Source organism: Oryx dammah, unplaced genomic scaffold (assembly GCF_014754425.2).
Source record: "Oryx dammah isolate SB20612 unplaced genomic scaffold, SCBI_Odam_1.1 HiC_scaffold_18, whole genome shotgun sequence".
In the NCBI taxonomy this organism is placed as follows: Eukaryota; Metazoa; Chordata; class Mammalia; order Artiodactyla; family Bovidae; genus Oryx; species Oryx dammah.
The window spans coordinates 76,536,511-76,561,538 of NW_024070202.1; the positions used below are offsets into that span (position 1 = coordinate 76,536,511).

Sequence of the window (25,028 nt, forward strand, 5' to 3'; positions counted from 1 at the left end):
AGAAACAAAAACCATTAAAAATAAATAAAGTAACAGTAGCCAATCCATTACGTATTAACAAGAGTATGTAACACATTTTATGAAAAATTACAGCACTTTCCAAAACAATCACTGTGAGAAGCCAGGCTTTGTTCTCCCTTTTGCCAGTCTCGGTTCTGTCTTCACAGAAGACGGCTGTTTTCTGTGCTCCATGTTCTGATTCTATTCTATTCTATCTGTTCCAGCCGATTCTATGTTCCACCATTCACTCCATGGTCTCTCCTGGAGGACGTCTGTGAAGGAGACAGGCCTCACACCACCTGTCCTTGGATGAGACGCATCTCACAGCCCCCAGGCGGTCTGGAAGCCCAGAGCTGTACTGACCCCACTCTGAGAACACATTCTATAAATTATATTTAGTTCTGCTCTTCATTTTCTTACCAACGAGTTGCCTCCTGCAGGTTTTCTTGAATGCTATGAGTTCTCAGTGCCCTGGGGTGAGAATTCTCAGCCTTCCCCACCCATGCACTGCGGCAGGACACTCTCTACCAGGCAGAGGGGTGGGGGACAGGCCAGGGCCAGCATCCCGAGGCTCTCCGGAGCGGTGATCCAGGCATCAGCGGAGGGGGCGACTCTGTGCAGATGACTCAGTGCCCCGCTCCTCCCATGGGGACACTGGGTCAAAGAGGAGAAGGATAGTGGATGCTCCCCCTGTTGGGAGGGCTCTGGGAAAGCCCAGTGACTGGGTCTGCCTCAGCCCGAGCCCTGAAGGCACCTGCTGTGATCAGGGAGCTGGCCTCAGGGAGGTCCAGATCTGGCCACTCAGCCTTCAAATGACGAGGGGCAGTCATTCATCCATCAGACACCTGCCTCCTCGTCTGCAGAAGGGATTTCCCAGTGTCCCACGGGCAGGCTATGCTGCGGCTGACAGAGCTGGGGAGCCCAGGGCCAGCCAGGTGCAGCCCACATCACGGAGCCAAGGGCCAGGCTTCCGACAGGCAGCCATCTCCAAGCCAGCAAGCAGCACTGGGCTCTCTTCCGGAATCTCTAGCATGTCCGCCCCCACCTGTCCCTTCACTGCCACGACACATGGTATAGACCACTGAGGGACAGCCCCCTCCCCCACCCCTCCCCACTCAGGCTACCTTCCCTGGACCCATGGGCCCAGGATAAGATGAGGGTCCACTGCCAGTCTCCACCATTCCCTGGGCCCAGAGACCCTCGGTGGAAAGCTCATGAAGCCCCAACTCATCCAGCTTTCCTCCCAGCTGTCCATCTGGGGAGCTAGACCCCTCCCTCTGAGGAGCCCACAGAAGTGACAGAACCTACTCCACTGAGGCACTGCTCCTGCCGAAGATTCCTCAAGGTCACCAAGCCCCAATTCTGACAGGTGTCCCTATCCATCAGCATCCCCCTGGGCCATGAGTGTGGGTGACCGTGGACATCCCTGCATCCTCCAGCTCGTCTTCCTGGCCACCTCCAGGCCCCATGATCCCAGCCTCTGGTTTATCTCTGTGTGTCCCCGACAGGACTGGCCCTAGACTGGAAGGTGTGGGCAGGTGTGTGTGTGTGTGTAAGTGAATGGACCATAAGTTCAACAGGCTGGTCAGAAGTGGCAGCTGTACCATCAGATTCGAAGGAAAATCAGAGGCCGTGGGTGGGGCTGCCCCAAACGGCCACCATGTGAGCCTGACTGTCCCCTATGACAGATGCTCAGAGTGGCCACCACGGAAAGGGGAGTCTCTGTGGGGCTGGGGAGGCTCTCTGATGGCCGGACCCTCAGGACAGGAGGCGTTGGAATAACAAGGTGTAAACGGAGATGAAGGCAAGCGGTGCCCCAGCAAGCCTCAGAAGTGACCCTCCCTGCCCAGCGTGGGGGCTCTCCAAGGGAGGACGAGAGCATCTAGCAGGTAACATCCAGGCCACAGGCTCACAGGTCCACCGCGTTCTGGGGAGAGCTTCCTAGAGAAGAGCCATCCTCAGCTGGACCCGTCGACACAGTCAGAACTGGGCGGATAATTACAGCCAGTCAGTGACACACGTGTTCTTGGCGACCATCCTGAGGTGGTCCCTTCCAGGCTGGCTCCACCGCAGGGCAGCCAACACAGCCCAGAACAGACTAGGGAAGTGAAATGCTAACCCATCACCTTGTTTTGTTTTGTTTTTTATCTCAACTTTGGTTAACAAGCTTAAGAGACCAAAAAAGGTTTTTTCCGTTGCTTTGGGTGTTTTAGATTACAACACCTTCCCTGTAACTAATGAAACCGGCTCCTGGAGTTCCCCAGCAGGAGCGTGACAGCTGAACAGCTGTTTCCCAGCCAAAGCAAGAAAGAAAATGGAGGGGGAGGGCTAGAGGAGCTGGCTCAGAAGGGACAGGAATGATGGGGACTTGACGACAGAACCCCCTCAGAGCAGCAAAGGAGCTGCAGGAGGATCCAGGGAGGAGGGTCTCACGCTTTGGTTTCCAGATGTGTTGTGCAGGCTTGCAGGTCAACTCTGGACCCGACTGGCTCTGCCAGAGAGGTTGGCAGAGATCCTCAAGCTCAAAGGCTCTGTGAGCCTGCCCCACTGGCCCCAGGCCTGGAAAGAAGCAGAAAATTCAGTGGGATCAGGAAGACCCACTGCAATTTCAGAACCCAAAGATGTCCAAACCTCTCTGGGGCTGAGGCTGACTCTGAAACGGGAGTTCAGAGAGGCCAGAGGCCATCAGGTGGACCCCATGCTGCACCTGGATTCTGGGAAGGCAAGGAAGCTCCCAGGACCTGGTGGCACCTGCCCTGGGGAAATGGAGGTGCAGACGGAGAGCTGGAAACGACCCAGTGACTGCATCTGATCCCCAGGTGACTGCATCCAAAACCCAGCTGGCCGAGTCATACTAACTTTGCACAGTATCTGGCCATCAGCGGGAAACAACGGGTCCCAGAGAGGCTGGCTCAGTCAGTCAGTCGATAAGCTGTGCCCAGCTCTCTGTGTTCCCGTGGACTGCAGCCTCCCAGACACCTCTGTCCATGGGATTTCCCAGGCAAGAGTACTGGGAAATGACAACCTGACCCAGGGACTGAGCCTGCTGTCTCCTGCCTGTATCTCCTACAGTGGCAGGCATATTGTTTATCACTTGAGCCACAAGGGAAGCCCCCACTGAGGCACACTCTTCAATAATAAACAGTCACATGTACATATCTGCTCCTGGTCTCCAACAGAACAATGGAGGGGCAACCCCAGACACAGCACAGATGCCTAAATGCATGGGGTGGGAGAGATGGTGGGGCAGGGAAGTATGCTGGCCCTACAGATACTTGGCAGTAAGTATCCAAGTATCTTGTCTCAGCGTCTCCATTGTGGGATGGAGCCATGCCAATACTTTATGTACTTAAAAAGAAAAATTAATTTAAAACAGTGATGCCTAAAAATCAAAACCAAAATAAATTAAACCTAACTGTAACCTCACTGGTAATGTGATCACACAGCAGAGAACTATTCCAGGTGAGAAAATACATATTTGACTATATATCAGTGCTGTGTGCTATGCTTAGTCATTCAGTCATGCCCAACTCTTTGCAACCCAATGGACTGTACCCACAAGGCTCCTCTGCCCATGAGATTCTCCAGGCAAGAATACTGGAGTGGGTTTCCATGCCCTCCTCTAAGGGATCTTCCCAACCCAGGGATGGAACTCAGGTTTCCCACATGGCAGGTGGATTCTGTATCCTCTGAGCCACCAGGATATACAGCTTCTCTGGTAGTTCAGTGGCGAAGTATCAGCCTGCAATGCAGGAGACACAAGTTCAATCCCTCAGTCAGGAGTAGGGCATTGCAACCCACTCCAGTATTCTTGTCTGGAGATTCCCATGGACAGAGGATCCTGGCAGGCTACAGTCCATAGGGTTGGAAAGAGTTAAACACAATTGAAGTGACTGAGTATGCATGCCCACACACACTAGTGGGATATAATCCAAGGACAAGATAACCTCAGAAACCACTAAAGAAATCTTAGACTGTATTCAGTGGTCTTATTGTGGGTCATAATATTGTTGATGCTATTTTGAATCAACTGTACATAAAAGAATGAAACAAAAAATTATAATACTGTCATTAGAGTTTCCAACATCAAAGGAAACGAGACACAAATGTAAAAATCAAAGGACTGAGTGAATTGGAAATATCCATATGAACTCAGAATTTGTTTCCGTTTTTCTAAAAAACAGCTTCCACCTCTGTCCTTTGGAAAGTCACAGGCCCAGAGATAACCCGGATTACAGGCTGGAAAACCCATTTCCTGCTGAGAGAAACTAGAGCTTCTGAAAAATGCCACATCTGTGTGTGAGGCAGGAACATGCTGGGAGGGTGTGGGCCAAGTCACCAGGAAGCAGGAGGTAATCCCAGGCTCACCCCCTTGGAGGATCCAGTCCTGAAACTTGATAAAGAAATGAAAAGAATCAAGCATTCCCTGAGGATAACCAAACATGAGTAAATGTTCTTCATTTTTAAAGAATCACGAGCTAATAAATGCAGAAGAAACAACAGGATCAGAAAACTGACCCTGAGTGTGTAAACCCAAGTGAATACAGATCAGCCAAGCTTTTGAGGCACCTGCTATGATCCTCGGGCACATCGTCTTGAGAAGCCCATAATAACACAGGAACCTCAGATCCACACGTCCCGGTGAGAAGAGGCCAGCAGAGGAGCCAGCACAGGGGAGAAGCAAAGTGATCAGGGCAGTGTCGTTAACACAGGTGAGAGCTCAGGACCTAGGGCAGGCACAGAAGGTCAGGTCGTTCAGGTGCCTGGACAGGTCGGGAGAAGCACAGAGCACACCCACCCCTGGGGCTGAGCGGCCAGCAAGGGCAGGAGCATCAGCAAGGAAAAACCAAAACCAAGACACACTTGGCACACCCACTGAATACGATGTTAGTATCCACCTGGTCTTTTGGTTTTTGTATGCTATGAAGGTCTGATATCTCAGGGGCCTTGCTGGTAGGAAAGGATGCCTCCCGCTTACCAGGGCTGGCTAATTCCTGGAGACAGTAGACAGCCTGTTCCTGTCCCACTGGTGGATCAGAGCCCATACCTTTTCTGTGGACTCTCATACTCCAGCCACTGTCCCCACCCTAATCACCAGGGTGGGGACCAGGGGGCAGGAGACACCGACAGCCCAGAGCCCTCACCATCCACACTGTCCAGCCCTATGTCTGCTCATCACCATGGAAACACCTATAAAGCCCTGTCCCCCTCTCCCAGCCTCTCTGCCTCCTGGGCAACCAGTGGTCCCTCCTCTGGGGGACTGTGACTGATAGAGCATCCTTCTCTGGCCTTAGCCCCCCTGCCATCACTGTCACCTCTGAAAAATGGAGTATTTTCTGCCATATCAGTAAACAAGGATGTCACAGCCATCAGAGATTGCAGCCCTCAGTGTGAGCCCGTGAGCCCTGAGGGAACTCAGGAAGGAAAAGAATACCTGCCATCTAGCAGCCCATCAGACTGAAGCCACTCACTACCACTGAGCCCAGAGGAAACTCAGGAAATGAAAAACAGGATACGGCCCCAGATAGCTGAGGGCATATCAAAGGAATGATTTCACTGAGCCCAGACCTACATCTTCCCATACACAGAAAAGCACTAAATTCCTTAACTTGGGTTATCTGTTTTTCTTTAATTGAAAATAATTTTTTGATGATCAGACTATCTGCCCTTTGTTGCAAAACTTCTATATAACCTGGCTCTCTCCTTGCCTCCTTGGAGCAGTTCTCTCGGGGTCGCTTAAGATACTGTCTCCTAGGCTTGAAGTCCCCAAAATTCCCACCAAATTAAAAGTAACTCTCAGCTTCTAGGTTGTGAATATTTTTTAAGTCGACACCTCCATAAATTAAAATCCACAGGCACAACCCAGACATACATCCATCTCATGTGAATCCTGACTGAAACAAATGAGCTCTGAAGAAGAGACACATTTGAGACAAGCAGGGTGACCAAGCCCAGGTCAGGACTCAATTAGCTGTAACTGTGGGCAGCTGTCATAGGGGTGTCAAACTGGCACCGGCCACAATGTGCTGAACAGAAGAGCCACTCTCCAAGGCTGCAAGGATGTGGCATGCTAATGGGTAGGATCTGGGGGGAGGCTGCAGATCCACAAGACTAGCCAGATGTTAGTTTCTGTCAAAGAGGATTGTGAGTGCTTGGGGGCGGTTGTTATGTTACTATCTCTAACTTTGTGCATGTGTGAATTTCCTAAAAGCTTCAAGGACAGGGTTTACATCTGACTTGTTCCTGCTGCATCCCCATTACCCAGGACAATTCAGGCCCACAGTAGAGACCTGGCAGCTGCTTTCTGAACCCAACTAAGGACACGTGCCTTCTCGGTGACACACAGAGGCACCACATCCTCTTCTGCACGGCTCTCCAGGCCCCTCCAGGCCACCCTGCCTCTCCCTTCACTGCTCCTCGGCACCGAGGCCTCAAGTCAGCCTTGCTCCCCACATCTCGCTCCTCCCTCTGCCTGGAGCACACCTCCCCACAGAGGGACCTGAGCCACTGGAGCCGCTGAACACAAAGTTTCCTCCAGCAAACAGGGTAGGTGAGTTTCTACAGGTGGCCTGATACAAATGACAGACTCATCAGAGTTCCAAACATCTACTGGTTTTTCAACAAACAATATTTATTCCCTGATAATCAAGGGATAATTAAAGAAATCCAGGTTCATTATCCAGGATGCAGAAAGTTCAGAAAATTAAATATTATATCTCACAGCTTAGCAACAACCATGGTTACTCTGGGATATTTCATTCCAGACTTTCTTTTTCTTTCTGGCACTCATGTAAATGTGTGTATAGTATGTGCACACACTGTTAAAACTGGGATTCTTCTCTACATGCAACTTTACATTCTACTTTGATCACTTAAAATCGTACCCTTGGGTCAGTTTTCCAAGCTGAGCTCAGGTGATGGTCCCATGGCCGCCCCCTCCAGGCTGTGCTCACGATATCTCTTTACATCCTGACCATATCCCGTTCAGCAAAATCCGGGTTTCACAAAACTGGCTCAAGGTCTCCCTGCCTTGGTTGTAATTTCCCTGGCCAAGGTTCTCTGACTCCGTTCTGGGGCTCCAGTCCGCCCCTCACCCCCACCAACAGCAGGTGCACAGGCAGCTTTGCTGAAGGAACACTGTCGAGCAGAGTCACAACTGGACTCTGAGCACGTGTCAGGCCTGGACGTGGCCAGCTCCATGCGACCATGGGACCAGCTGTCAGAACAGGAAGGTATGACCCTCTGAAATGACCCAAGGACAGTTTCCTGAGGAGGAGGAAGAAAGACAGAGATAGGAAGGATGGACACGAACATACAGCCAAGCAGCTTAGAACTGGGTGGGGAGCTCCACCCTCCGACAGGCTTCCATGGGTCCCTTTCAGAATCATCCAGAGTAACAAAAGTAACTGGGAAATAATTCCCTCACTAACACAAGTCATCACAGGCATCCATCAGGCACTGGGCCCCTTACACTCCTGTCCAAGTGCTCCTCCGTGTCGGGTCCTCACGGTCTGGAAAGGCTCCCAAAGCGTCTGAGTTCAGGGACAACAAGGACTGGCCAAGCCCAAGGGCTGATGTCCCCAGGGAGAGCCCCCGGCAGACCCCACATACCCCAGGAATGCTTGGACCTAAAGAGGGGAAGCCTCTGCACTCGTCCGAGCTCTCTAACCACCCATGGTGTCTGTGGGTCAGCTGCCTGGCCCTGGGCACTGGCCTGAATCCAACGCATCCCCTTCTTGTGCCTGGCAATGGCCACGCTGGGGTCGAGAACAAGCTCTTACTGGAAACAGTCCCTGAAGGATTCGTGGTGTTATGACCAGAGCTGAAGACCATGCTCTCACCTGCCCGTCACCCCTGAGGACCAGTCCGCCTGGCCCAGCCGACAAGAGGCCAACACGGACCCAGGCTCATCTCCGTGGCTGGCACACCAGGAACCTTCCCCACTACCCCACGCCTCCTGGAAGCTGCCAGAGGGGCATCTGTTTTGTCCTGGCAGACCACTTTCCCACGGGAAAAACTGACATCCAGAGATGGGCCCACCCCCAACAGGTGGTGGAGGAGCAAGGCTAAAACCAGGACAGGTGTTTCTCCGTACGAAGGGTGTGGCCAGTTTCCGAGATACACACAGACATCAGAGCAAACACAAATCTAAAATAGATCCAATAAATGGAGGAAAGGTCAAAACCATAGTGCACATCTGCGGTCGTCAGCCGTGGATCAGGGTAGGCAAACCGTCAGCTCCCACAGAGATGCAGACAAACACTGTGAGACCGTCTAACCACCCACCAGGGACCTTCATAAAGGAGGATGCGTTTGCACCCCCGGGGTCACCACACCTTCCACACAGGGCACTCAGACACAAAACAAGCACATACACAAGGAAAACACGTCCAGGTGCTCCTCAGAACAGGACACAAGCAGATAAGAGCGAAAATATACTGAAGACACAAAATGTCAATGCACGAACGGAGAAAGAAAGCAATAAATAGGAAGCAAATGAGGCCATTTTAATTTTGAGCTTCCTCACAGTCAGTCCCCTCAACAAGGACAAAAGATACAAATTGCTTCAAGAAACAACTTCTAGAGAAGACGGAAGCTGCACTGGATGGCACATGGCAGGTTAGACGCTGTAGATACAAAGATTAGCGAACCTGAAGGCGCAGCAGCATAAACTGTCCAAAGTGAAATAGAAAAAAAAAACCACATTTTTTATAAAGATCATCATCTTGGACTTCCCTGATGGCACAGTGGATAGAAATCCACCTGTCAATGCAGGGGAGATGGTTCAATCTCTGGTCCAGGAAGAGTCCATATGCCACAGAGCAGCCAAGCCCATGCACCGCAGCTACTGAGCCTGTGCTCTAGAGCCCAGGAACCACAACAACTGAGCCACGTGCCACGGCTACTGAAGCCCACAGACCTTAGGTGTGACCTGTCCCAGGAAGATCTCAAAACCCCAGTGCTCAGCCCACAGCACAGAAAAGGGGGCAGGCATCCTGAGATGTCACCAACCGACCCCCAGCAGTCAAGTTTCAAGTCCAGGTAGTCGTCCCAGAAAAGGGCAGTGCAGGCCTGCTCCAAAGAACCCTCCCTCCACCAAGGTCAGTCCAGGTGATGTCTGCCAAGGGACAGAAAGTGCAGGGTGGCCCACAGGCAGTCCACACACACGCAGGGCCCCACAACCCAGCCAGCGCCTCCGCCTGCCCAGGGGCCTTCACTGTAGGTGCTGAGTGGCTTCATGCAGCCTCTTGCCATCTGCAAAGGCAGCAAGCACTCTGGTCCCAGGGGAGGAACCAGTGAGGCTGAAACAACAGCCAAGACCACATCTCCACCAGAGGATCCACCAGGCATGTCCTGGTCCCAGCAGCAACTTCATCAGACGAAGGGGGTGGCTGCACTTACCGTGGCCAGCTCGTCAAACTTCCCAAAGAGCTCGTTGAGGAGTTTCACCAGCTCCTGGGCCGTGCACTGTGACGCCAAGCCCGTGAAGCCCACGATGTCTGCAAAGAGGATGCTGCAAGACAGAGAGGTACCAGCTGCCCTCTTCCATGGGCTCAGACAGACGTCACCTGAAACCACAGCCCCCTGCCTATCCCTGCTGGATCCGGGACAAGACTGAGGTTGGGAGAAGCCGGGGGACTCCTCGGTCACAGAGGGATGAAACGCTGGAGCCACTCAGAGTTATTGCTGACTCCTCCCAGGACACTGGGGGGTCAGCGGTGACCCCCACATGCTGTCTATATACTCGGTGTCCCCCAGACCCAGGGAGCAGCTCAATGTCCACTAGGCCTGCTGCACTTTCCAGGGTGGCCTGGTGATGGGGTCATGGCTGGTGGCAGGTGAGCAAAAGTGACACGTTCTCAAGGAATGAACAGCCCTCACACCATCTCCCCACCCCCTCCGCCCACAACTGACGCCAGTGACTGAGCCCAGGCCCTGTCAAAGCCCCTCAGGGGTGCTGTGCTGTGCTCTGGGCAGGGCCACCCCTAGGTCAGCTACAAGGGTGAAAGCCACATCTTTCTTAGATGCTGGGCACCCACTTACTACAGTACCCGTGTCAGGGTAAACAACACCGTGTCCACCCACAGTACACAGCCAGCAACCTGGATGCTGCAAAGACTTTAAAAGTCTTAAGTAATGAATCAACACAGAGGACCAAGGCAGGACAGAGAACTTGTAAAGCAACAAAGAGCTTCCCCTAGCCATACATTTGGAAGAGGGTGGGGTTCCTGCTGAGTCTTCCAAGCACCTTGATTCCCCAGAGGTGTGAGGGATGATGGAGAGGTGACCAGGGGGCTAGCTCAGAACAAGCTGCTCCATGGGAACCACGAGGCCTGATCAGAGTTCCTGGACCAGTACCGGGTGTCACCTCCAAACCACTCACCCCAGGGGAACACCCTCACTCTTGAAGACACTGTATAGCCAACTTTTGTCACCTTCAGCCAAAAGCACCCTCGGCTATGAGACCTAGGAGGTCACTCACATGGGTATTGGAGAGGTTGACAAGACATAAACGTGCATCTCCAGTTTAAATGAAGAAAGTGATGTGTACAGGAATTTATTCTTTTGACACAGTTGCTTTCATATCTTAATTCCTGATGCCAGATCTTAACTCAGGGTTGAATTTTCAATAATACCTCATGTCAGAAAGTGGGGACCCACATTAGAGGCAGAAAGTGGAAACCCACATTACAGGCAGAAAGCGGGAACCCACATCTCAGAGAGGCTTCTCTCTGATGAGGTCCTCACCCCACCACGTCAACCACGCCCTGCCCAAGTGCAGAGAGCAGCTGTGTTCACCCCAGGCCAACTCTCCTACGCCGTTATAATCCTCTAACTGCAGAAGAGCATCCCCCACTGAGCCTGTGAGGAGCTTAAGGATGCAGGCCTGATTTGCACATCCCACTGTACCAAACACAGAGCAACAGGAGATACATATCTGTGTTAGGAATGAATGAACGGGTAAAAACTGTGTCTAGGCTATAGGTGTGTCACTGATACTCAGGAGCTGAGCAAAGGGACTGCAAGAGTGGGCGGAGACAAACAACAGTTTTCTCCCCTCTGTTTAGTATAAAATTCAGGTTTCTTTACATCTCTGAGGATCCACTGTGTTTTATTCCTTCTCTATAACTACCCATGCATTCACACACCCTCCTCTAGCCTCTGGTTTCTCAGCCTCTGCTCATTCACTTTGTTCCATGAACACTGACCGAGCACTGCCCACCTCCATGCTTGGAAAGCCCCCAGTGTTTCCCTGCCTGTCCACCTCCACCACCCGCGGGAAACCTCACCCCTAAAGCACCCAGGTAGCGGATCTCTTACACCCCAGGCCCCTGTCTTCAGAAGGCTCAGAGCAGGGAGGGACAGAGCACAGGGAAGCAATGATATGGTAAGGCTGGAATTCAGCAGGAAGGCACAACACCCACTTCAAGGACACAGCCAGGCTGGAGCAGGGTCTGGAGCCTATCCAGGGATTGTCCAGACAAACAAGAAAGGAAGGAAGGAGGAAAAGAGGAAGGAAAAAAGGAAGAGGGGATTGATTCAGAAGTGCAAATAGTATGTGGAAACTAAGATGGGTGAGAAACCATATAGTAACTTATCAAAAGCTGAGAGAGGCAGACTGGCTGGCACATGGACACAAGCAGTGAGCAGTGGAACACAAGTGTCCACGATGAGGGGCTCCTGAGTGTCAGCCCAGGAAAGGCGGCGGGGAGAAGTGGTGAGACTTTGGATTCTAGAAGGACTGTCCAGCTCTGCTACTTGTGGCAATGTGGTGGGACCTCAGGCAACCTACCCAACACTTTCACATGACAGTCTTTCCATCTTTAAAATGGGAATAAGACCGAGTCCAGATGATAGGTCGTGAGGGTTAAACGGATTAACAAAGCACTTAGAATAACACCTTGCACCTAATAAGAGCTCACCAACTGCTTAGTTACAAAAATTTGTGAGTGTTACAATGCAATAAATACTTATGGAAGGATCTACATGTCAGGCAGTGTTCTGGATGCTTGGGACTTAGCAGTGAACAAAAAGATTCACACATCACTGCCCTCCAGAAGTTTCCATTCTAGTCAGAGGAGGTGGATGCTCACAGTATGTCAAAGGTGACAAGTGTAACTACGGAGGAACAGGAAGGGGGGAAGACGGGTGTGGAGCTCTGAGTAAGTCAGGTGACATTTGAGTCCTGAAGGGAGGAGAAGGGGAGCCATGAAGACACCAGAGAAGGTTCCCCAGGCAGAGAGAACAGCAGCGGGTGCTGTTGTGATTTTTGCTGGGTACAGAATTCTTGTCTTCCTAGTGCAACTTTTGAATAAGCCATGCCACTGCCTTGTGGCCTCCATGGTTTCTGATGGAAATCTGCTAGAAACTTTATTAAAGTGCTTCTCTCTTCCTGCTTTCAAGATTCTCTCCATGTCTTTGGCTTTTGACAGTTGGATTATGATGCGTGCAGCTGTGGTTCTCTTTGAGTTTATTTTATTTGAGCTTCTCTGATGTAGTTAAGTGTTCTTCATCAAATTTGGGACATTTGGGGCCACTGCTTTTTTCAATTTTTCTTCCCCTTTTGCTCTTTGCTCAGACTATCATGAGTGTGTTGCTACGTTTAATGGTGTCCCTCAGTTCTCTGTTCATTTTTCTTCATCCTTTTCTTCATTCTGTTCTTCAGACTGGATAATTTCAAGCGACTTATCTTGACATTCACTGACTCTTTCTTCAGTCTGCTCAAACCTGCTGTTAAGCCCCAGATGAATTTTTCATTTTATTTTTCACATTTGAAATTTCCATTCAGTTGTTCATTTATATAATTTTTATGTTTTTATTGGTATTCTTTATTTGATGAGAAATGACTCTCATATTTTCTTTTAGTTTCTTAGACATAGTTTGTGCTTTGAACATATCTAAAATAGCTGATTTTAAAGGTACTATCAAGTTCAATGTCTGGCCTTCCTCTGGGATAGTTTCTATTGACTGCTTTTTAAATCTATTCTTATTTAAGCCATGCATTCTTGATTTTTGCATGTTTCATATATTTTTACTGAAAACTGGGTAATATAACCCGGCAACTCTGAAAAACATATCCCCCTCAGGGTTTGTTGCTGTTACTGTTTGTTTATACTATTGCTTCTTTAGTGACTTTTCTGAATTCTATCAAGTCTGTATTCTTTGTTATGTGTTGCTACTAAAGTCTTTGCTTCATTAACTTGGTATAGTGCTCAGCTAATGACTAGACAGAAATGTTCTTAGATGTTTGGAGCAAATAAGTCTCTCAATCTTTGACAATGGTGTGTATGTGAATGTTGGGACATGCTTTCAACACTCAGCCAGGCCATACTGGGCTTGGACATAAAGGGACTATAGAGAGCCCAATGAGATGTCCGTATTGCAGCTATAAAAAGATGTCTCTGAATCCTGATGGAGGGCAGCCAGAAGGGCTATGGTGTAGCTGGCACTATCTGTGACAGGGAGCCTCAGCTTCCTCTCCCATCTCAGGGCTGTCCTGCCTGCACCAAGGACACTGGCCCACCACAGGACACAGGCTTAGTCGCTCAGTCATGTCCAACCCTTTGCGGCCCCATGGACTGTAGCCCACCAGGCACCTCTGTCCATGGGGATTCTCCAGGCAGGAATACTGGAGTGGACTGCCATTCCCTCCTCCAGGGGACCTTCCCAACCCAGGGATCGAACCCAGGTCTCCCACATTGCAGGCGGATTCTTTACCAGCTGAGCCACAAGAGAAGCCCAAGAATACTGGAGTGGGTAGCTTATCCCTTCTCCAGTGGATCTTCCCAACCCAGGAATCAAACCAGGGTCTCCTGCGTTGCAGGCAGATTCTTTACCAGCTGAGCTATCAGGGAAGCCCATCACAGGACATGGACAGAGATTTTTCAGCAGCAAAGGGGAACAGTAACTTGTCACATCTGTACTACCATTATAGGAGAAGAGAGGAGGAGAAAGGCACGTGGGTGCTCCATGCACGTGCCCAGCTCCACCTGCAGCCCCAGAAGACCCCTGATATCTGATGCTTTTCTTGCTGTGTGCAGATGCTCTGCCCTGGCAAGGTGTGCCCTGGATTATTGTGGTAGTCTGGTCTTCTCAGCAGGGCATTTGGTCACTAAATCGAGTCCTTCAGTTCAGTTCACCTCAGTCGCTCAGTCGTGTCCAGCTCTTTGCGACCCCATGAATTGCAGCACGCCAGGCCTCCCTGTCCATCAGCAACTCCCAGAGTTCACCCAAACTCATGTCCATCAAGTCAGTGATGCCATCCAGCCATCTCACCTCTGTCATCCCCTTCTCCTGCTTCCAATCCCTCCCAGTACCAGAGTCGTTTCCAATGAGTCAACTCTTCGCATGAGGTGGCCAAAGTACTGGAGTTTCAGCTTTAGCATCAGTGCTTCCAAAGAACACCCAGGACTGATCTCCTTTAGGATGGACTGGCTGGATCTCCTTGCAGTCCCAGTAACAAAAGGTAATGTGCAAAGTGGAAAGGTCTAGGCAGACATCAGCATCAGCCAATCCTAGACTAGCTTCAGCCCTATCACTCACTGGCCAGGGAGTCCTGCACCAGCTCACTTTGCTGAAGCTCAAGTTCCTCATCTACAAAGTAGAGGTGACAGTGTTCATAGATATCAAGGGTGTGATGATATTAAACACAACCAAGTGGCCTTTCCTGACTGGGCTTGAACGTTGGCCTCACATATCAGGCCTTAATCCCATCTGGCTTCACCGTCTTCTGTAGGAAGACAAAACTGGTCCTTATCAAGAGACACAACAGTGTGAGTGAGTACACTCACCAGACAGCTGTTAGCCATACCAGCCCACACACAGGGGCGCTTGGACTCTGACAAGGATGGGCTGGCAGCAGTGGGCCTTGGCTCATTTCAGACAAACAAGCACCAGCTCATGGGGACCCAACCTGCAGCACTCGACACAGACAGAAAGAAGATTTTCTTATCCTTTTGTGTCCACAGGGGCTCAGTGGGCAGGGAGGCCTGGCACCAACACCCAAGAAAACCAGCAAAGACCAGAAGGAGAGAGAGTGCATGGGTCCTTCAAACCATCATTTCCTACCTGACACTTTTGTCAAGTATTACTCCCGGACAGGAAACATTGCTATTCTAAGTACCTTTAAAGGCAATGCGTGATTTAATATAATAAATTACATTTTAACAGAATCTTTAAAAACAAATTAGCAAACTTTAGAGTGTCCAGGGAAAGTTGCTTCATTCCAAGGGCTCGGTTTCCTCACCTATAAAATGGGAATAACCATCTCTACCTCCTGGGGCTGCCATGAGATGAACAGAGTAAAAGGAACACCTACCCCAGAGCCCAGCATGAACTAGAACAATGCTCAGTTATTAACCTGCTACAGGCAAATTCCCAGTCCAACAGCCACTGCCCAAGTCTGGCTAAGGGACAGAGTTCCCATGCTCTCCAGCCAATACAGGAAACAGAAGGTAAAGAAATGAGAAATAGCAACTGTGAAATGCATCACCCAAGAAGCCCACCTACACCCCTTGTGGGAACTGCTTACCTGCTGGGCAAGTGCTCACCTGGGCTCCTGACCCATACCTGCTCCCTCCTTCCCTCAAATTAGGGTCCTCTGCTCACCTCTGCCATCACCGCTTCCTCCTCCATCACCTCCACCTTCACCATCACCTCCCACCTCTACCACTCCCCACATCATCACTTCCACCTCCACCATCGTCACCCACCTCTGCCATTACCTCCTCCTGCTCCACCATCTCCCACCTCCGGCATCACTTCCCACCTCCCCGATCACCCCTCCCACACCTCCATCACCTCCCGCCTCAGCTCCCCAGGCCCATTACAGGGCCAAACCAGTGCCAGCTCTACCTCACGTTGTCATGCCGCTGGATGTAAATCTTGTGGAAAATCCTCTCAGGGGGCTTCAGGAAGTCCTCCTTCATCTCCATGGCAACATTCCGAGGCAGGAGGCTCATGAGCAGCCGCTCCTGGACAGAAGAGACAGGCTTGTGTGACACAGCAGCTCCTCCCTGTGATTCCTGGACATGCCCAATCCAGTGATCTGGGTGCCAAGGAGCTGCCCTCCACGAGGGGCCCCAAAGCCTCCTCATACACAGCCAGCATGTGGTTCAGCCCCACAGACCCTGCCCAGACCCAGAGCCTTGGTGGGCTGTGCCCAGGCCTGGACTGTCATCGCACAGGTAGCTCGTTCCCAGAGCACTGAGCAAGCTTGCTGGGGCAAGCTCACCATGTGCCCCAGCTCCAATGAGTGGGGATCACAGGCAGGAGACACCGCTGCCTCCAACCAGGCCAGTCCAGCCTCACTCCCCACACCACAGCCCAACACAGCCTCAAGAGGGACCTCAAGGTGGGCTGCCCATGCCCATCGACAGACAGGAGCCCATGTTCCACAGAGATAAGTGACTTTGGATACAATGTGGCATCTTCTCCTGGTCTTGTCTTCTGATTACTCCCAGACCTGCAGGAGTCAAAGGTTCTCCACCCCCAGGAGTATGGACCGAATGCCTGGGCTTATCCACAGGACATGCTGCCCCCGGGGGCTCTGTCACCCTTTCTGGACCTTGGTTTCCTCCTCCAGTCCCCGCCCCTCCTCCTCATGATGGATCCTTCCCTGGCCTCAACCCCACCAGTCACACCGTGTCTGAGAAACCATGTTCTAGAAACCTGGGGTGAGATCCCCACTCCTCCCTTAGTCCCTGTCAGAGCCCCTCCCCAACCACACACACTCTGCTTTGGAAAGAAAATAAAAGTGCAGAATTTTGATCCTGCCTGCAATCAAGTAAGACGTCCTACTTACAAGGGTGAGCGTGGGGCAGGGAGGGGGCGGTAGTCCCTCCCTCCCTCTCTCTCCAGTGGCACCCCTCAACCCAGCTGGGCCCACAGCCCCTGGGCCCTCAGTCTGGCCAACGGAGGAGGCTCAGAAGGGGCCACGTGGATTTCTGGCATCTCCCACTTAGACCACGTAGCCGGGTGCAGTCCCCAGGTCCTGAGACCCTCGTAGACCCCAGGTCTACCCTGCAGTATGAGACCACATCCCCCCTGCCTGGGAGCAGCCGCTCCCCCGCGTGACATCCTCTGGAGGCCAATCGCAGCAGCAGCAGTGACAACAGTCACCAACCCTAAAAGCACTCCCACCTCCAGGAAACGGCCTCAGGGGCCTGGGGTAGGGGTGTCAGGGCTTCACCCCCTTGGCTCCAGATCACAAAATTATTTTAAAATGGGAGAATGTATCTGATGCACAGGAAGAGTCTCCCCAAGTGACGCATCCCCACATACACTTCTGAGGATGGAGGCCAGGCCCAGCCCTGCCCGGCACCAGGTGGAGCTGAGTATGTGCACCCAGGTGAACCAGGCCTGGTCTATGTGGGGTGGGGGGACCCACTGTGGCCCCCACATGGCTCCAGGCTGGACAGACCCCCACACTCAGGAGGAACATCACAAGACCCCAGCAGTCCATGATATTTTGTGACCAGCCACATGGGGAGAGGCCCCTCCGAGACGGAAGTGCCAGTCTAAGCAAGCATGTGAGGGCAGCCTCGGGGACAGAAAGTCCCACTGGCCAGGGCGTGGGAGCTGGTGTGTGACCTGAGTGTAGACAGGACCTGATCAGCCCTTCCTTAGCAGCAGGGCCTCGGGATGAGCCCGAGCACCACTCATGGACAAGAGCCTCTGCAGGTGAGCCCACTGTCCCAGAGAGTACTCGGCAGGGGGCTCACTCGGGCCACCATCAAAGAACCACCTGGAAGCTTCCAGAGATTGTCACTGCCCTGAGGTGCAAGGTGGGAAAACAGAAGCAGCTGGACGACAAGGCAGGCCACCCTGGAAGGGCCCTGGGAACACGCAGAGCCCTCTCTGCTGCCCCAGCATCAGGGGCATCAACAAGCCCAGGCCCCTCAGGCCACCTGCCAGTCTAGGGGCTCAGGGTGCACCCCAGAGCCCCATGCAGGGAGGTCTCAGGGAGGAGAGTCCCAGGGCCTGCAGGACAGCTGCCTGGCCTCCCATCCCGACTCTGCCTCCTCCAGGGCCATTAGTTAAGCTCTGTCTCAATCCCATCCTGTCTATCAGGGTGATAACGACACCAACCTCCTCAGCAGGGTGTTCTGAGAAGGGGCCGAACACCTCAGGCCCCTGCTGACCCACAGGAGTCCCTATCTTGTATCACACCTCCCAGCACCTCCGATGACAGCTCTTCACGGCTTCGCTCTGTCTCCTGCGTCTTTTAAATCTGTCACCTGCGTCTTTTAAATCTGTCACCTGCTCTTGGAAAAGCACTTGGGTGTCACCCAAGTCAAATCAAGCAAGGGAAACTGTCCTCCCCGGTGCCCGCCTCACACCTTCCTTCACCGTCTCACAGCCCCAGAACTGACCGTTCTCCCTGAGTGAGCTGCCGCCTCCCCCTCAGGGGTCCTGCTGAGGAGAGCCCTCCCCTCTCTCAGTCTCTCCATCACCTCAGCTGTCCTGCACGACTTGGAGTTAGAACAAGGAAACCGAGGCAGCCACCAGGAGGGAAGGACTGAAAAGCAGAGGCACACTGACTAGCCCGGGACTTCAGGAGGAAATCGGGGGGCCGGTATGGAGGGTTAGGCCAGGTGCTACTGCGGCCCAGGGCACACACCCAGCATGGCGTGGGGTGCCGAGACAGATGGCTGGGTTGGCACTGTCCCAGGATCCCTTCTCCACCACTAGCACCACAATCTAGCCCTCATTCTCATCAGGGGGCTTGAAAACCTGGAATGAAAGCTGTATTGTCCAGCCTCCTCTTCAACTAGAGGCGGCCAAGGAGACAGGAGCTGAAGGATCAAGTGGAAATTTCTCGAACATTCCCTAAAGACAGTTTGTTCTTCTTCCCTCCTCCTGTTGCTGGGGATACAGTCATGATGGCTGGATCTGTACCGACCATCTTAGTTCAGGAGGATGAAAGCTACACGCTAGCAACGGCAGACCATTTAACTAGATGGAGACTGGGTTGTGAGGATTGCATGGGTCAGATCTGCGTCACTGGCCATAAAGTGCCGGCCCTGGCATATGTAGGTAAGAGAAAAAGAGTTATCTCACTTGCATAAGCCACTGTCATATGAAGTTCCTAACAGCAGGCTATCTTTCCAACCAAGGGCTCAGCATTAACTCCATCCACAAGATTAGTGATAGTGCCTGAAGCCAACACACATTAATAATCAAGACTTGAAAGTACACAACCTCACCCACAGGGAGCAAAGCAGCCAGCCATCTGAAAAGATCAAGCGCCCATCCCTGATTAAAAACAAAGAGCCGCAAACAATTTAGCTGGCTGACATCATAACATAATACCTGAAATCCACATCCAATTCCAAACCCAGCCCTAAAGCCTCAGGCAGCAATAAACATTACATTAGAAGCAGACAGCTACATGATGAGTTCTAACTAGTGAAATAAGATACAAAGCCAGAAATCAAAGGGACAAATTTATAAATATGAATCATACAAAACATCCCAGCATCCTACCAAGGCTATATAAAAACCTCAATGTTTATCTTGATTATCAAAATGTGACTTAATACATTAACCTTAATAAACATTAGATATTTAAACAACAATTATGAAGACTTTGTTTCTGAAAAGATGGAAAAGCACTTTTCCCTATTCTCCCACTAAGTGAAATGAAAGTGAAGTCGCTCAGTCGTGTCCGAATCTTAGCGACCCCATGGACTGCAGCCCACCAGGCTCCTCCATCCATGGGATTTTCCAGGCAAGAGTACTGGAGTGGGGTGCCACTGCCTTCTCCTATTCCTCCACTAAGTACACCAAAAGTCCTGGATATTACATATAAAACAGTCATCGGAAGGCTCTGAAAGGCAGAAGGAAGGAGGCAGAAACCTCTGTGCGAGGGATGGTCTGCAGGTGAGGGCCTGGACTTTCTTTTTGCCTTACATACCCTAGACTGGGTGCTGGAAAGTGGGTGGCCCAGAAATGTCAACAGGCACAGCACTAAGCTCCAACAAATTCGACCCTCTCTGACTAAAAGATCAGGACAGGGGTAGCCTCATGAGATGGAAATTGCTATTATTGGTCCCACTCCAGGCAAACTACTCCAAAAAATCAGCAAAACTCCATCCTCCCCAGGCTGGGGTGCCAGAGAAGCCATGTGAGGAACTCTGCCTTTGCTTGCCACCAGCTGGCAACACCCAGTGCACCCCACCAACCCTGCTCCACTGCATCAGCAGAGCCAAGGGCTTTCCTGCTCCTCCCTCCAAGTCAGAAGCCAGAACAGTACAGCACAGCAGTAAGGAGGCACCCCCACCACCATAAGTCCCAACAGAGGCTCAATGTGGAACCTCGACTTGTACCTCAACAAGGAAATATTGAGGTGGTGGTCTCCACTTTCCCCTACCAAGTGAAGTCATAGAAAGCTAGCTAAAAGAAAAAGTTCAAATAAGACACAGTCTCACACACAGTACCCCAGTTGTCCAGGTTCCAATCAGAAATCACTCATCATACAAAGAACCAAAACAATCTCAACAAATGAACAAAGGTTATCAACAGACTCCAACACCAAATGACAATAATCAGAATAGCTAACAAGATTTTAAAGCCGTTATCCTAAGAATGATTCAATGAACAACTACAAATATGCTTGCAAAAGTGAAAAAACAGAAACTCTCAGCAAAGAAATAAAAGATACAAAAAAAGAATCAAATGGAAATTTTAAAACTAAAAAAAAAAAACAACCTGAAATAAGAAGCTCAACAAATGGGAATATCAGAATGGAGCGGACCAAGGAAAGTTTAGTGAACTTGAAAACAGAACAGCAGAAATTGAAAAACAGAGAAAATAGATTGGAAAAATAACAGAAGAGTAGAAACAACCCAGACATCCATCAAAAGATGAATGGATTATCAGTGTGGTCCATCCACACAGCAGAATACTATTCAGCCATAACAAGGCATGAAGCACTGATCAGTGCTACGACACAGATACACCTTGAGAACAATATGCAAAGTGAAAGAAGCCAGACACAAAAGGCCACGTACTGTATAATTCCATTTATAAGAAACTTCCTGAGTAGGAAAAACCATAGAGACAGAACACGGATTAACAGCGTCTAGAATAAGGAGTGACCACTAATGGGTACAGCTTTCATTTTGGGGTGATCGAAAATTTTCAAAAAACAGATTATTATAATGGTTACACACCAAAATATCAGAAAAGTCATTTAGTTGTTTTGAATTTTAAATTGAACTTAATAGTATGTAAACTATAGATCAATAGGTTCTTTTCAATTAAAAATAAATAACAACTATGGTGGTTTCTAAAGGTGCTGTGAATGAGACAGATCTGTTTAAAAATCCATCCTATATCACTTAAAAAAAATTTGCTTTCTCTTGGTAAATTTTTTCACACAATAGGAAATCAAAATTGTCAAAGCTTTATTTATCTTGTTAGAATGACAAACTGAGTATACACTTTGCAAACAACTGTATGCAGTTTTGAAATTATGACCTAATAACAGCATTTGAGGCATGTCAGGGACTTTGGAGTGGTAGCCGCTGCAGTCAGGGCAAGGACACTGATCTCAGGGGTGGGCCCTTGCAAGCCCAGGCTTCTGGGCCGGGCTGCAGGCAGCAGTAGGGAGGAGGCCCCAAGGAGCGAAGGGGTGACCTTCAGAGGCCTCTCACTCCCTTCCCTATGCTCCCCAGCTCTGACAGGCTCAGACCTCAGGGTTAGACCCCAGAGGGGAGCTGTGATCACGAGGCCCCCAAGCGGTCTCTGTCCGCTCCCTACCCTCCCTCAGTGAAGCAGGTTGTCCACCTCTGCCCCAGCTCTCTCCAAGCTGAAGGAAGACAGAGCTGCAGTTTACCAATCTGCCTGCCCTGACTGGAATACCTGTGTGCCCCACCCCACCCCCCCATTTTCTGAGTGAAAGCCACCTACTGCTCCCCATCTCCCAGCCTCTACCTGGCAAACTCCTACATAACTTTCAAAGCCCCAATCAAATATTTCTGTATTTCTTCCAGTGCACACCCCCCTCCTGCCGCCATGTAGCATGCTTCTCAGAAACCCATCCTCCAGTTGGGCCTCCCCACAGGAGCCAACTGCTGCTGTCTTCCAAGCAGTCCCACATTTGGCTGAGACCAGGTTCCCTCCATCCCAGGGTCCCTGGAGCCATAGGCCAAGCATTCAGATGTGCCGGGTCAAGGATGACCACCCCCTGCAGGAATTCCAGCTGGGCCTCTCCCAACCCACTTGGCACCAAGAGGCAAAGGGCCTCAGGGCAGATACCAGTCATGAATGCAGGACTAGGGGGGCAGAAGCTGCTCCCCTGTGCGTCTGTCTGACCTGCATTTCTGAGATTCTGGAATTCTGGCTCCGTCCTCCAAAATCATGAGCAAGGTTACCCCGCACTCTCACAAGGAGTTTCTGTCCTATGGATGATCAGCTTGGAACAACGTTTTCCTCAGAAGTTTCTATGACTCAGCTGTAGAACCACTGGGGTCTGGTGATGACTTTGGGGCAAGCTTTTCATTACTGAGTCAATCGTTTTAATGATCATAGGATGTTTCAGGCTTTCTTTTTCTTCTAGAATCAATTTTAGTAACTAACACCTTTCTGGGAATTTGTCCATTTTGTTTAAGTTTTCAAATATTCTGGCAAAAAAAAAAAAAAAAACTTAAAAACCTCTAAGTACTTCCCTCTTATCTATTTTTAACCCAGCTTTATCTCTGTGGCGTGTGTATTCCCGTCCCTAATCATCTTGTGTCCACTCTTTCTTCTTGGTCAGTCTCTCTAAGGCTTTTCTGTTTCAAAGAACCAACTTTTGTCTGAAACTGAAAGAGACCTATTAAAAAGACCCTTTCACAGCCCTTTGGAATATTTTAACCCAAAACCTCTGTGTGAGCCTTTTCAATGGCTGAGGAGACGTGGGCTATAAAGGGAGAAAGTGGGCCACGGCTGGTTTGGGGGGATTCTGGGCTGTGGCCTCTGTTGTCCTCACTGAGTCACCAGCTACTTTGTGACTCGCCTTATTATCCTTCCCACATCATTTAAATTCTTTAAGCCAGCCCCAGTTCTCAGATTTATGAAACAGAACGAAGTTCTTACATGCTCAACTATGGACACAGAGGCCTAAAATTAAAGATCTAAGAACCTAGAGGAAAAAACCCTTTCAGATCAAGCTCATTCATCTGTTCTGCCAAGACCCTGCGGGACAGGACAGAGTTGGGCCACTGTGTAGGGGCCACTGTCTGTTCTGATTGAGGGGTGGGGGTCACTTCAGCATATACAAGTCTCTCTTATAGGAGTCAGCCTCGGGGACACTGACAACTCAGGTAGCTATTTCAAAGCATAGCAGAGAACCTTCCAGAACGAGAGTGTGCCCAATGAAGCAGACGGGCCCCCTGACCATCCTCTCCAGCCCCTCTGCTCCTGCAGGCTGCACTGAGGAGAACCAACCACTTCAAACGTTCCCACTGGTGAAAACGTCGGAGGAGGCCTTGCTCTGGGAGACTCGTCTAGGGAGACCATGCCTGCCCACATGTGCAGGGAGAAGGGCAGGAGATATATACAAATTCAGATTTTGTAGACAAAGCAGATGGATTTTCTTTCAAAACAGCAACAGCAGGGCTAATTAGTTCTAAACAATGTAGGAGGGGAGGGGATGTTCCTGATTACTGGAGCAATTATCACCTTCTTCTCAGGGTTGCCTTAAAAATCAGTGATTACAGGTATGGAATGCCCACGGGTCCTTCCTGGTTGAGGGCAGGTGAGTGGTGAGAGCTCACAGTGGCATCCTTCCCTACCACAGTCAGAGGCTCTCCCCAAGGGTTGTGATGAAGTGCACCCTGAAACCTGCACAACTAAATCACTTCGCTGAAACTGTTTATAACACAGTATTGTAACCAATACGTGCACTTAGTCGCTAAGTTGTGTCTGACTCTTTGCAACCCTATGGACTGTAGCGTGCCAGGTTCCTGTGTCCACAGAATTCTCCAGGCAAGAATACTGCAGTGGGTTGCCATTTCCTTCTCCAGTGGATCTTCCTAGACCAAGGATCGAACCTATGTCTCCTGAATTAGCAGGCGATTCTTTATCACTGAGCCACCAGGGAACCCCCTATAAACCAACTACACTTCAATAAAAAGTAACCAATCAACATGGGCAAGAACAATGTTGGCGGCAGATTTGTGCAGAGTGGGCACATCCCAGGGAGAAGACGTCTGCTGGGGCTCAGGAGAAACATCTGCTTCAAGCCACGAAGCACAACCTTCTCCTGCCTGCCTCTCAAAGCCTCCAACCGTGATACCTCCAGGAGGATACTCACCCTGGAAGAGAGGAAAGAACAACGCGCCAACTTCTAGAACAACCCCCCACCTGCCTCTAAGTCCTGCCAAACCTGCATCTGACCAACTGTCTGGCCTGCTTGAACACATCAGAGGCCCCACGTCACATGCACGTGGTCACATGTTCATGCATGTCCTTCCACAGAGTGCAAAGCCCAGCCTCCCTCTCCAGCTCGGCCTCTGCGCTCAAGCTCCTCTCCAACTCGGCCTCGTTCAAGGACCCCACTCCCACCCTCCAGCCCCAGCGCAGTGTCACCCCACCTCCTGCAGAGGCTGACAGGGGCATACCTGCTGTCACAGGGGTCACTCTGGAGCCAGATACCCCAGTGACCCCTCCAGAACTGGGGTGCACCCCCAGCACTGCCTCCACAAAACTGGCTGCACCCACCAATGTCCCCCCACATCACCCTGGGTGCCGCCTGATAGGGTCAGGGCCTAGAGAAGACTCTAGAAGCAGCTATGGAACTGGACTGCTCTGCAACTTGAGCTGAGACATGAAAACACAGACAGATGACAAGCCCATATGGTTGGAGCACCCCTCACCTGCAACTCAGGGGGCTGTGGTTTTCACACTGACACACAGGCGTGAGTTGGGCAGAGGTGGCTGGCCACCTGCAGGCTCCCCTAGCTCCCCTGCCCAGGTGGTCCCCAGGCAGGCTTTGATGTATCGAGTGCCTACGGGTGCTTAAGAGCCCCGAAGGGGTGCCT

At 50.9% G+C, this 25,028-nt stretch overlaps 1 protein-coding gene across 1 annotated transcript in view; it reads right to left on the reverse strand.

Annotated features, from left to right (window-relative positions):
• ADCY1 (adenylate cyclase 1) overlaps positions 1–25,028 on the reverse strand; it is a 110,120-nt gene that overhangs the window by 66,510 nt on the left and 18,582 nt on the right. The window contains exons 3-4 of the mRNA XM_040259797.1: positions 15,856–15,974; positions 9,403–9,514 (exon numbers count right to left, since the gene is read on the reverse strand). Coding sequence (XP_040115731.1) covers positions 9,403–9,514; positions 15,856–15,974 — 231 coding nt within the window. The remainder of the gene's footprint in view (positions 1–9,402; positions 9,515–15,855; positions 15,975–25,028) is intronic.